Raw genomic sequence first — 12,655 nt, 5'->3', positions numbered from 1 at the left:
CCTGATATTCAGTTGACAATAAGCCAGATGGATATAAGCTTTAAAAATCTACTCTTCTCTGAGTCTATATGGCACCTAAATTTGAAAAATTGAGTCCCTCATTTGTAATTTTTTTTCAATCTAAGCACAGTAACTTGAAATACATTTATATTCAGAAATGTATTTTAACTGTCATGTGTGTTATCTGATGGTTTAGGAGTTACAAAAATGATACCTACATTTAAAAAATAAAATGCCATAGAAAAAAAGGAACTTATCGGGGCTGTGTCTCATTTGTGGAAACACGCAAGCACATATTGTGTAAACATTAGTAATTTCTCTCAATATAATCTCCTTACTTCACAGTATATACTGGATTAGTGGAAGTACCTGAGAAATCACCTAAGAAAACCTCTGAAGTAAATGTTAACCCACTATATGTCTCTACTGCATGTAAAAAACCACTAATCCACATGTATGAAAAGGAATTTTCTTCTGAGATCTGCTGTGGTTCTTTGTGGGGTGAGTTTGGTTTCTTTAAAATGAGCTGTTGCTTCTTTGAAGATTATATTTTATCTATGTAATAAAGCTGTGAAAAAATCATAGGTATAAAACATTTATTTTCTATTACCAAATCGTTACCAAGAAATTAAAAAATATATTTATATAAGTAATTAGCTCCTTTTTGATGATTTATCTTCACTGAATGTAGTTTGATGTTTGAATTGGTGTTCCCTACCTTTTCATTCTATTTTCTCTTTTTAACCTGAATTAACTGAACTGAAATATAAAATTGAATTAGGTTATGATTTTTTTAAATTTTTGAACTTAGTATGTTTTAATATAAGATGTGCAGCATATAATTTATGAGATATTACAAGAAATATTTCTGCAAGTTCTTGTTTTAAAATAATCTTGAGAATTTGTTGAGAAAGTTACTTCTATATCTTTGATAGACTTTTTCAGTCCTTTATTCTAGAAGAATGAATTACTAATATAACCATATTAGTAGTACTGAGACAATATTTTACCTTAAGCCAGTTTATAGCATAAATGAAACAATAAATGAACAGAAGAAGAGGGGAAATCCAAAGGAAATGCCAATCTCCAATTTTCAAATTCATAGATTTTACTTCATGTATGATTGAACATGGGACAGAACTTTATATTAAAAATAGAGCAATGTGGTGGACATTATAGTTATAAGGATTGAACTACCTAGGTTAAAATCTAACATCCTCAAAGTTTTTGCTAATGTAATGTATCAGATTTAAGAAAAACAAGTTTACTTCATTATCATTCCAGTTCATGCCTAGTAATTAATTTTCATTATTTGTGAAAAATTATTTTGAAAAACAAGAGATTACAGTAAAAATTGACTGCACTTCCTTCTCCCTCTCAGATTCCCCTGTGGGGGAAAAATGTAGTTTGTAAATCTGCCACTGGCCTAGGCATTACTTATAGAACTGGTAAAAGACAGAATGGGAAAATGAAGGCAGAGATCCTTGCCTTTACCCCTAGAGAAAAATATTCTCCAAGAAGAAGGAATATATTGAAGTAATCTTTCTTATATTACCTTGCTGATTTTCCCCTGTGTCTTAGGATATGGAGGAAAACTCCCACAGTCGTTTGAAGTACATTCAAACTTTAGTTTAATCTTCTATTTCAGTTTTGTCATTCTGGTATTTTAAAACAGTGCTTATATGTTTTTTGTTTGTTTGTTTGTTATTGTTTTTTGAGTGACTAGAACCAGCAAAGAGTGTCAAAATTTAAATACACAAAAGTAGGGATTAATTTAATAGACTTTTTGCAATGTAAATATTTTAATATATGTAGTATGAACACAGAATCATTCCATTTTAAATCAGTGTACATATAATTATTTTGAAAACATTAAAACCCATAGATATAGTTAGAAATGAGAAATCAACTGAATTGATATCTTTGTAGGTGCTAGACATCTTTAATATTTAATGGTAACTTTCCAAGGGGTTGATTGATTTTTATAAAGTTTGGGACACAACTAAAGGTTCTGAGATAAAATATGGCACACTAGACACCAGCCAGTACAATATTGCCAAAGGGTATTATCTTCTATATTTGTATGTATTTCAATGAAATTTGTTCTGTTCGTAGATATTCCATTTTTACACAGAATAAGGTTAACATTAGCCTAAAATGATACGCCACCTTTATATAAACCAGAACATTGGCATAACAAAAATACTAATATAAAGTTCATTATAAAAATATAATCTGAGCTAATATAGAACTTTTCTTTTTATATATAAACAGGAGTGAATTTGCTGTTGGGAACCAGATCTAATCTGTATCTTATGGACAGAAGTGGAAAGGCAGATATTACAAAACTTATAAAACGAAGACCATTTCGTCAGATTCAAGTTGTAGAGCCACTCAATTTGCTGATTACTATCTCGGGTTTGTTTAAGAACTAAAATTAGCTGAATAATTATACAAATTAATTAGGTTTCAAACTGGGTTAAAGACTTTCTCAGGAGAAGGTGTTAATAGGAAAGCACTTTAAATATCACATTTATTTGGGACACCAGACTTTCCACTAGTATTTTTTTAACCTATTTATAATTTAAACTAACTTCTGACTTTCCTTTGGTATTTGTATATTTGATTGCAATACACCTAACCTAGGTCAATTATAAGAAAAGCCATGTGTTTTATTAATTATTTTAGAGCAGGAGAGAGAGAGAGGGGGAGAGAGAGAGAGAGAGAGAGAGAGAGAGAGAGAGAGAGAGAGAAGAGAGATGAGAGACACACATTGATCGGTTGTCTCATTTACTTGCCCTGACAAGGATTGAACCTGCAAACTTTTGGTATATGCCAGAATGGCGCTCTAACCAACTGAGCCATCTGGCCAGCACTCAGATCTTTTCTAATTATCCACCTACTACTTCACAACTCACAATTTCACCCACCCATGCACACATAACCACACTAACATCCACTATATACCTTTCTTGTGATGTATTCGAAGCAACAAAGAATGAAGTAAATAGATAAAAATGATGCTGTGTTGTCCCTGGCACAAACTTATCATAAAAGCTTATGGATAAGGTTAGTAACTAGACTGGAGCCTCAAAGGCAGTGGTTCTCAACCTGTGGGTCGCGACCCCTTTGGGGTCGAACGACCCTTTCACAGGGGTCGCCTAAGACCATCGGAAAACACATATATAATTACATATTGTTTTTGTGATTAATCACTATGCTTTAATTATGTTCAATTTGTAACAATGAAAATGGGGGTCACCACAACATGAGGAACTGTATTCAAGGGCCGCGGCATTAGGAAGGTTGAGAACCACTGCTCTAAGGCCTCTCCACTCCATTCATATAGTAGTTGAATTTCTTAGCTTTGGTCAGTCTGAGCTTGAACCTTTTAATATGAGAGAGCAAGTATATGGATGTTAGTAATGTTAGCATTAAAACTGACTATAAGCCAAAGATGGCAGACAAAAGGACAGAAAAATTTTAAAAATGGTTTGAGTGTAGAATAAAATGATGCTAAATGCAGTCATTTAGATATGTTTATGTACTTCCAGCCTATACCTAATAGCCATATTGTACATTGATTAATATTTATCTGTATTCTTAAATATGATTAACTTTGCTTTAAGTTTTAGTTAGAGAATAAAATCCTCTATAGATGCTAAAACCTCACAATTTTTATCAGATTATACAGTCATCCATTTATAACTGCTTGATGTACATAAAAGCAGCATTTAGCAACATTTGAAAATACCTGGGTGGCTGGATAACACAGTGCTTTACTTTTTATTCAGCTTCCTCTAACCTAAATGTGCCATTTTTAAAGCTGAAAATTTTTTCAAATGTGGATTATTTTTGCCTCAGATAGTACAGAGAACATCATGTATAAATACGCCTAATAGTTTAGCGCACACATTTATTTTACCATTTAAGAATAGAATGGCAACAGATATGGATGTCTGAATTCTAACATTGTTTTTTAAAGTATCATATAAAACTATATTTAAGATTTATCTTATAAATAAGAATCATATTATTGGGCCTAGAAATCTTTTAATCATAAACCCTAAAATGAATATAAAGCCACTAAAAACATGAAATTTTAATGGCCAGGTTTTCCTGAAGGAATTATAAAATATTGATGGCATTTATAATTAGAAAATTAATATTAAAGATAAATTGGGTTGAGAAAAAATAATAAAACCATTCAACTAGTTTGTAAATATGCCAAAATGAAAGAGCACAGAGAGATCCATCCCACTCCACTGTCCCTGAATGTCTAACAGTGAATACATTAGGCAGCCCTCTCATTCATTCCCAATACCAGGGGAAGTTTCTCCATCTTTGAATCCTAGAAGGATCATGACTTAGATGAAAGCCAAGATACAAATGAATGTATGGTAATTCTGTTGCCTGCACAGTGGCAGTCTTAACCTGCCCCAAAGAAATATTTTACATTCACTTCAGACAGGCACATAGGTAGCTGGTGGAACTTTTACTATCTTTTGGAAGTGAGAAACATTGCTATCACATTTACAAACTCAGAAGGGAAGACTGATGCAGTACAGCTTTTTAAAAGTGCTTTTTACCCTAATGAAAACATTCGGTTACAAAGGCAGAATGCCTTTACTTTTTATTCTTTTAGTATATGAAGAAAATAGATTGAAACACTATATTGTTTTTTCACCCATCAGGCCATAAAAACAGACTTCGGGTGTATTATCTGACCTGGCTGAGGAACAAGATTTTGAATGATGATCCAGAAAGTAAAAGAAGACAAGAGGAAATGCTAAAGACAGAGGAAGCCTGCAAAGCTATTGATAAGTTGACAGGCTGTGAACACTTCAGTGTTCGTAAGTCCCATTTCATATTTACTATAGTATACAAATTTTGATTCCCTTCACTTGGTGAAGTACATTGTTATGAAAGGCAGAAAAAGGGCAAAGTTTCAACTTCATATACAAAAATGAGTGAATTTTATTGCCACATTTTCCAGGATTTTTATGCCACACTTATGGCTGTTATTGAAAAAATATAGATTGACTGAAATAGCTATAGAAGTTAAATTTGGTTTACTTTCTCACCTTTCTCCTCTTCTCAGTCACTCTAATTACTCCATTATAAACTATTATTTTCCTGTTTCTATATAACTTCGACTATATAATGCTTTAGTGTTTCTTCAATAATACACAAGATTATTTATATGAAATTATCTTTCCTCTAAATAGCAATAAAATAGAATCATATAATAATTCCTTTTATTTTTAATTAGCAAATCCCTTTTAACACTGATGAGGAAATTCTACAATAAGTCAAAAGAAAAAGTCTCCTATGGTCTGTTGGCTCTTGCTCCCCACTGTTGAGATTCATGAATATGATTCTTTAATATTTCCTGTCTGATTAGCATGTTTTCATATCCCTGCCTCTTCAAAATCATTCACTGTGAAATGGAGTAATAACTCGAGGGTCTCAGAATCCTACTCTCAATCTGTCAACAACTGGAAAGTAATGTTATCCCATTTTGTTATATTTCTAAAGCAAATTTCCTCTACTCTCAGCCTTCATTTCCTTCTTTCCTCTTTACTAATTGCCCCTATAGGCAGAACTAGTGACATAAGTAAAAGATAGGTGGGATCACCTAGTATGAGTTGCATCAGGGTATTTCTATCCTGACTAACCATTTCTGCTCTGCATATAATGAGGCTTTCCCAGGATAGATTTACATATGTGTGTACATGTGTACACGTACACTATTGAAGAGAGAAATGAGTACCTGAATTGGGCATTAAATAAATACATTACTTTCTTCTAGTTTTATCTTTTTTAAATTTTTTTTAATTTATTTCAGAGAGAGGAAGGGAAAGGGAGAGAGGAATATAAACATCAATGGTAACAGAGAATCATTGATTAGCTTCCTCCTGCATACCCCTGACTAGGGATTGAGCCCACGACCCAGGCATGTGCCCTGACCAGAATCAAACCATGACCTCCTGGTTTATGGGTCAATGCTCAACCATTGAGCCACATTAACCAGGCTTTTCTACTTTTATGTATCACTACTTTCCTTCAAAGTATATTATGTAAATTTTGCAGCCAGAGGTGAATGACATCCCCCAATGGTAACCCAGGAGTTTATATAACAGAACTGCTTACCACCAACTTATAAATATTTTAGTTCAATAAGAGAGAGTTTCCCAGCAGGCATGGCTCAATGATTGAGTGACAATCTGTGAGCCAGAAGGTTGAGGTTCGATTCCAGGTCAGGACACATACCCAAGTTGTGGGCTCAATCCCCAGTGTGGGGCATGCAGAAGGCAGCAGATCAATGGTTCTCTCTCATCATTGATGTTTCTATCTCTCTCTCTCTCCCTCTTCCTTCCTCTCTGAAATCAATAAAATATATATTTTTTTAAAGAGACAGAGAAAGAGAAAGAGAGAGAGAGAGATTACAAAGGTAACCAACCAACTTGAAAATCTGGGCTCTTGGTAAGCGGAAGGACTAGCTAAGTCTAGTTTTTCTGGCTGACCCCATTCCAACCCATCCCTGTTCTTATAAATAACAAAAATATTTGCCCTACTGACAAATGGAACAGTAGATTTCCTTTGCTTGTTGGGGGCGTAGTAATCATAATTCTTTGACCATCTTGGGAACAGTGCAAAAAAAAAAAAAAAGAATGAGAGAGAGAGAAAGAGAGAGAGAGACCTTATATTATATATATTGGTCTCAGATGAAGTCTGGCTAGAGAGGACAGAATTAATGTCACTGCCAAATAAGAGCACAAAGTAGAAACTATTGAAATAATTTACATACCATAAAGTGTACCCCTCTAATAGTATACAATTTTAGAATGTTTATAGAGTTGTATAATAACCATCACCTTAATCTAATTTTCATCGTCCACCGCCAATAAAATCCCATAGCCATTAGCAACCTTTCCACATTCAATTAGTCTTACATTCACATTATTCTCCTCTCACAAGCCTGGGTAATGTTGCCTGATGGTCCGTGGCTCCAATTAAATGCCAACAGGCATTCCCATTTTGGGGTGCAGTGAAAAAGGGAACTTTACTCAGTGCACACAGCCAATTGTAATAAGTTATGGCTAGCACAGCTATGGAACAGCTCAATAGTGTTACAGCTCAATTATGAAGCAGAATGTCTGTGAAACAGCATGGCTGTGAGGAAGCCTTGGGGAGAGGCACTGAGCAATGCAGCCCTAGGAGGGACAGCCCTGGGGCTAGTTCCCTCTCAGCCTAGACCAGTGGTCGACAAACTGCGGCCCCTTGAGTGTGGCTCTTCCACAAAATACCACGTGCGGGCGCACAGGTACAGTGTGATTGAAACTTCATGGCCACACTCAAGGGGCCAAAGAGCCACCTGTGGCTTGCGAGCCGCAGTTTGCCGACCACTGGCCTAGACAAATCTACTCTAGTCTGGTATGCTCCCCCTGCTCTGGTCTGGTCTTAGGTGTTTCAGCTCCATCTAGGGGAACGTGGTCTTTAGCCTTCAATGAGAAGTGAAAGTGTGCTATCCAAAGGAGAGGAGGACTGACTTATAGACAGAAGTCCCCACAGCTGGTCCAAGATTTGTCTATCCACATGCTAATTAGCACTCAAAATCCTATCAGTTTGGGCCCAAAGGCAATGTCCTGATGGTCAATCGGACCCACTCTGATTGGTTGGTGAAAATGCTAATAGGGATATAGCTGTGCAACTCCAATTGGATGGAGAAAGCCTCAGTCCTATTGGCTGAAATACAATTTCATAAATTCCTTTATAAGGGCTGGCTCAGCTGTCAGGAACACACTGTGTTAGGCAGTTCATTGTAGGCTTCTCCCTGAAGTGCAGTTTGTGCGCAGGACCTTTATTTAGAAACAGCTACTAGGCTCTGCTTTTAAATTTGAGCCAAGTTAGCCACTAGGAGCCTTTCTTGCTAGGTATCTTCTTCTTTCTCAGGGTTCTCATTAACCACTGATCTACTTTATTTTACTATAAATTTGTCTATCCTGGACAACTTATTTAAATGCATCACACATTATGAGTTTTTTTTTGTGTGTGTGTGAGGCTTCCATCACTTATATTTTCAAGGTTCATTCATCCTGTTGGTGTTTTGTTTTTTGGGTGTTTTCTTTTTGTTGTTGTTGTTGTTGTTTTTCTGTTTAATTGCTTATTTCGCATATTTCAATTCAGAAAAATCTATTGTGTTTTCTGTATTCAAAATTTTAGCATTCCATTTGAGAACATTGCCATTCATTATGATTTATTTTTATTCTTTTTAAAGTCATTTTTTGTGTTGTTCACCTTTAAGCATGCATTCTATAACTAATGTGGGCAAAAGTAGGTTTACAGTTGTGAGTACACAGAGTTCATTCTTGTGTTATTATTTATCAGTAATTGTATTATTTTCCATATAAACAACTTTAAACATACTTTTACCCCACTCTTTTGTATGTAGATATTAAATTCTCCCAGTAACATTTATATAATAGTCTATTCTTTCCTAATTGAATGGTCTTGACATCATTGACCAGAGATGTATTGATTTATTTGTAGACTCCCATTAATTCTCCATTGATCTACATGCCTATCCTATGTCAGTCAGTACTACGCTATTTTAATTAGTGTAGCTTGTAGTGTTTTGAAATTGGGAAATGTGCGTTCGCAAACTTTTTTTTTTCTTTATCAAGATGGTTTTGGCTATGTGGGCCTCTTTCAATTCCATGTGAATTTTAGAACCAACATTAGCATTTCTGCATAAAAGGTCATTAGGATTTCAAGAAAGATTACATTTAATATGTAGATCACTTTGGGGAATATTGCCCTCTTAACAATGTTAAGTCTACCCATGCATGAATAAAAGAAGTCTTCCCATTTATTTAGGGCTTCTTTAATTTCTTTGAATACTGTTCTGTAGTTTTCAGTGTACAATTTTGAGTGCTTTTGAAAGCTAATGCTTATACTCCATTAAATTACACAATGATTTTGTTGCCTTGCAGGGGAGGGGAGAGCAACAAATTGTAACCAGGTGACTTTTCTAAAAATATATGATCTGTGGTCTTACACTGTGGTTTTAAATTTTTCAATAGCAAATATAAATACTTGAGTGTTCTCTTTAACTCTGTGGCATTGCTACTTCTTTGTATTTTATCACTGTAGTCCAACATGAAGAAACAACATATATTGCAATTGCTTTGAAATCATCAATTCATCTTTATGCATGGGCACCAAAGTCCTTTGACGAAAGCACTGCTATTAAAGTGAGTGGTTTCCTTTTCCTTTTGATAATGTTTTTATTTTGAAAAATTGTAAACATAAAAAATATTTTAGAACATAGTAGCAGAAATATATACTATTCTTCTAGTCATTTTAATTTGGATATACCATGTCAATCATTATCATTTAACCATTTTTAGACAATTCACAGGCACCAAAGGAAAGGAAAGTGGAGGGAAATCCCTGATCCCTCCCATGAGAGGACCTCCACACCATCTCCTCACTCCCAATTCCTGTAGTCACATAAAGACCTTCTCTTCTAGAGCCCCAACACAGGCTTTGTATGCCATCCCAATGACTTGAAACGGAGAAAGTCCCTGTCCAATTTTAGTGGACAGTGGAGAGCAAATGGAGGAGAAGAAAAGGCTTGGCAATATTAGAGGGTGGAACCCAATGGTAGAGGGATGAAGGGAGAGAAAGCCTTTACTTTAATAGATGGGGGATGGGAAGAGAAAGGTGGCTCTATAAGCCTTCCAGGCTGAAACTCCAAATACATTTCTATCTAGAAATATAGCAATGAATAGTGCTTAGGTTTATTTTGATTACCAGTATTATTTCTATTTTTATATGGTTTAACTAAACTTCTATGGATCAGCCTCTTAAGGTAAACATTTGTCATCCCACACAATTAGGTTGCGGATGAGTTTTTAATCTAGTCTCATAAACTGGGGACTCCTTTAATCTATATTGTCTTTTTATAATGCTCCAGAATTCTACTTAAATAGGATTATTTTATACTTAGTCCATAGTATTGAGGACTGATCAATGAATTAGCAGCATTATATAAAGTCTTAATCTAGGGTGTATATCAGAATCATCTGGCTCATTTGCTAAAAGTTTAGATCTCAGACACAACCCCAAGCCAATTAGTAGGTCTAAAGTGGGGCCTGGAAATCTATATATTTAGCAAATGTACCAGGTAATTTTGAACAAGTTGGTACATCTACAAATTTTTTACAGAGTGCTGGTAAGAACACATCATGATAGACCTCATCCAGGTATTTATGAAATACTTTTGTATATTGGGTTAAAATCTCTTCACATGACATATTTTATAGGACAAAACTTATCACAAATCACATGTATACAATAAAGATAAGCTAATTTTTATGACTGTCCCTCAATGTCTATTTGCAAAATAAATATATTCTTTTATAAGTAATATAGAATACTATAAAGACATTCTGGGCCCGCCCTTCCAAAGTCACATCCCTGATCTGATCTCCCTAAATTGGGCTTTGGTTTGGCTGTCAGTATTTGGATGTGGGTTTGTTCTTGGGTGTCTGCTGATTGGTCAAAGCTGCCTGGTATGGAGCTGGAAAGCAAAGATGATAAGTACCAACAGTCTGTCTAGCCTGATGCACAGTTCCTAGTTCAAGTCCTCATTCCAAATGTTTGAATACTACCACATGGCTACAGTATGATGAATCCTGTGATGCTCAGTCCTCCACTGTGACCTGAACTTGGTGATGAATCCTATTTGGCTTTTTGTTTCCTTGAACTAGCAACCGTAGGAGCCTAGAGTACATCCAGTTTATGGTAGGTTAACATGTCTGGCCTTTTTCATTCCCTACCAAGTATGCATTGATCAATCAGCAGACTCCAAAGGAGACTACATGTCCTATGAAGCCTGTATACGAATTCTGGCAAAAATACAGGCAGCTGATCCAGCGAACAATTTTAAGAGACCAGATGAGCTCCTTCATTTGCTGAAGCTCAAGGCAAGGAATTTAAAGACAGCAAACAGAGTGCAGGGTCATACAAGCCTTTTACGATTATTAGAGACTTGACCTTCAAAGGGAAAGTCAATATTTAAGATCTAAATATAATTTTGTTCTTATTGTAGTACCAGATCTGATAAAAATTACAATACATAGGTCTCTAAATACATTATGTGATTTTTTTTTTACCATCACCTGAGTTTTATAAACCTGTTAAGCAAAGGGCAGGGGAATTTTTGCATTAGAGTGTCATTTTTGGCCTTTTGGCCATATATGCTTTTATATCTGCAGGTATTTCCAACACTTGGTCATAAGCCAGTTACAGTTGACCTGGCTATTGGTTCTGAAAAAAGACTAAAGATTTTCTTCAGCTCAGCAAATGGATATCACATCATTGATGCAGAATCTGAGGTTATGTCTGATGTGACCCTGCCAAATAACGTAAGATCCTTGAAAAGTATTGTTTATCACAATTTGAGTTTTTCACAACTGTCAAACTCTTAAAGAAATAAAATATGATTATTAATATCTATACTGGAATTGAGGCCTCAAAGGTAAGTATAGAGTGCCAGGAAGGTATAGAGTGCCAGGAAGTAGTAATGTATAAACAAAAATCACTGAAGGTTTCTTAGTCCAGATAACTATATCTGTTCTGTAGACAAATAGTGTTAGTCTGGCACAATGTTTTTTGTTTTTAAATGAATAGAGTTGCTCACAGCCAGTTGGCCTGGAGGTCAAATCCCCGCCAGTATTACCTACAACAATCTAGGCTTAACTACAACAAGAGTGCACATAAAGACCACTAGGAGTTGCACCAAGAAAGCATAAAAAATGCGGAGACAAAGAAACAGGACGCAGATGCCAGAAATGGAAGATATAGAGCTCAAAACCACACTTTTAAGGTCTTTCAATAATTTTCTAAAAACTTCTGATAAGTGTAGTGAGATCCTCAAGAAATCTAATGAGACCCTCGATGTTGTGATAAAGAACCAACTAGAAATTAAGCATACACTGACTGAAATAAAGAATATTATACAGACTCCCAACAGCAGACCAGAGGAGCGCAAGAATCAAGTCAAAGAACTGAAATGTGAAGAAGCAAAAAACACCCAACTGGAAAAGCAAAATGAAAAAATAATCCGAAAATACGAAGATAGTGTAAGGAGCCTCTGGGACAGCTTCAAGGGTACCAACATCAGAATTATAGGGGTGCCAGAAGATGAGAGAGAGCAAGATATTGAAAACCTATTTGAAGAAATAATGACAGAAAACTTCCCCTACCTGGTGAAAGAAATAGACTTACAGGTCCAAGAAGCGCAGAGAACCCCAAACAAAAGGAATCCAAAGAGGACCACAACAAGACACATCATAATTAAAATGCCAAGAGCAAAAGACAAAGAGAGAATCTTAAAAGCAGCAAGAGAAAGAAACTCAGTTACCTACAAGGGAACACCCATACGACTGTCAGCGGATTTCTCAACAGAAACTTTGCAGGCCAGAAGGGAGTGGCAAGAAATATTCAAAGTGATGAATAGCAAGAACCCATAACCAAGGTTACTTTATCCAGCAAAGCTATCATTCAGAATTGAAGGTCAGATAAAGAGCTTCACAGATAAGGAAAAGCTAAAGGAGTTCATCACCACCAAACCAGTATTATATGA

At 35.4% G+C, this 12,655-nt stretch overlaps 1 protein-coding gene across 1 annotated transcript in view; it reads left to right on the top strand.

The window, feature by feature from the left end:
* NRK (Nik related kinase) overlaps positions 1–12,655 on the top strand; it is a 165,683-nt gene that overhangs the window by 140,437 nt on the left and 12,591 nt on the right. The window contains exons 21-26 of the mRNA XM_059679219.1: positions 346–501; positions 2,275–2,418; positions 4,695–4,853; positions 9,157–9,261; positions 10,852–10,994; positions 11,286–11,435. Of these exons, the coding sequence (XP_059535202.1) occupies positions 346–501; positions 2,275–2,418; positions 4,695–4,853; positions 9,157–9,261; positions 10,852–10,994; positions 11,286–11,435 (857 nt within the window). The remainder of the gene's footprint in view (positions 1–345; positions 502–2,274; positions 2,419–4,694; positions 4,854–9,156; positions 9,262–10,851; positions 10,995–11,285; positions 11,436–12,655) is intronic.

Source organism: Myotis daubentonii, chromosome X, assembly GCF_963259705.1.
Source record: "Myotis daubentonii chromosome X, mMyoDau2.1, whole genome shotgun sequence".
NCBI classification, from domain to species: Eukaryota; Metazoa; Chordata; class Mammalia; order Chiroptera; family Vespertilionidae; genus Myotis; species Myotis daubentonii.
The sequence above is the reverse complement of the archived record's forward strand: the minus strand, read 5'-3'. Positions and strand labels throughout refer to the sequence as shown.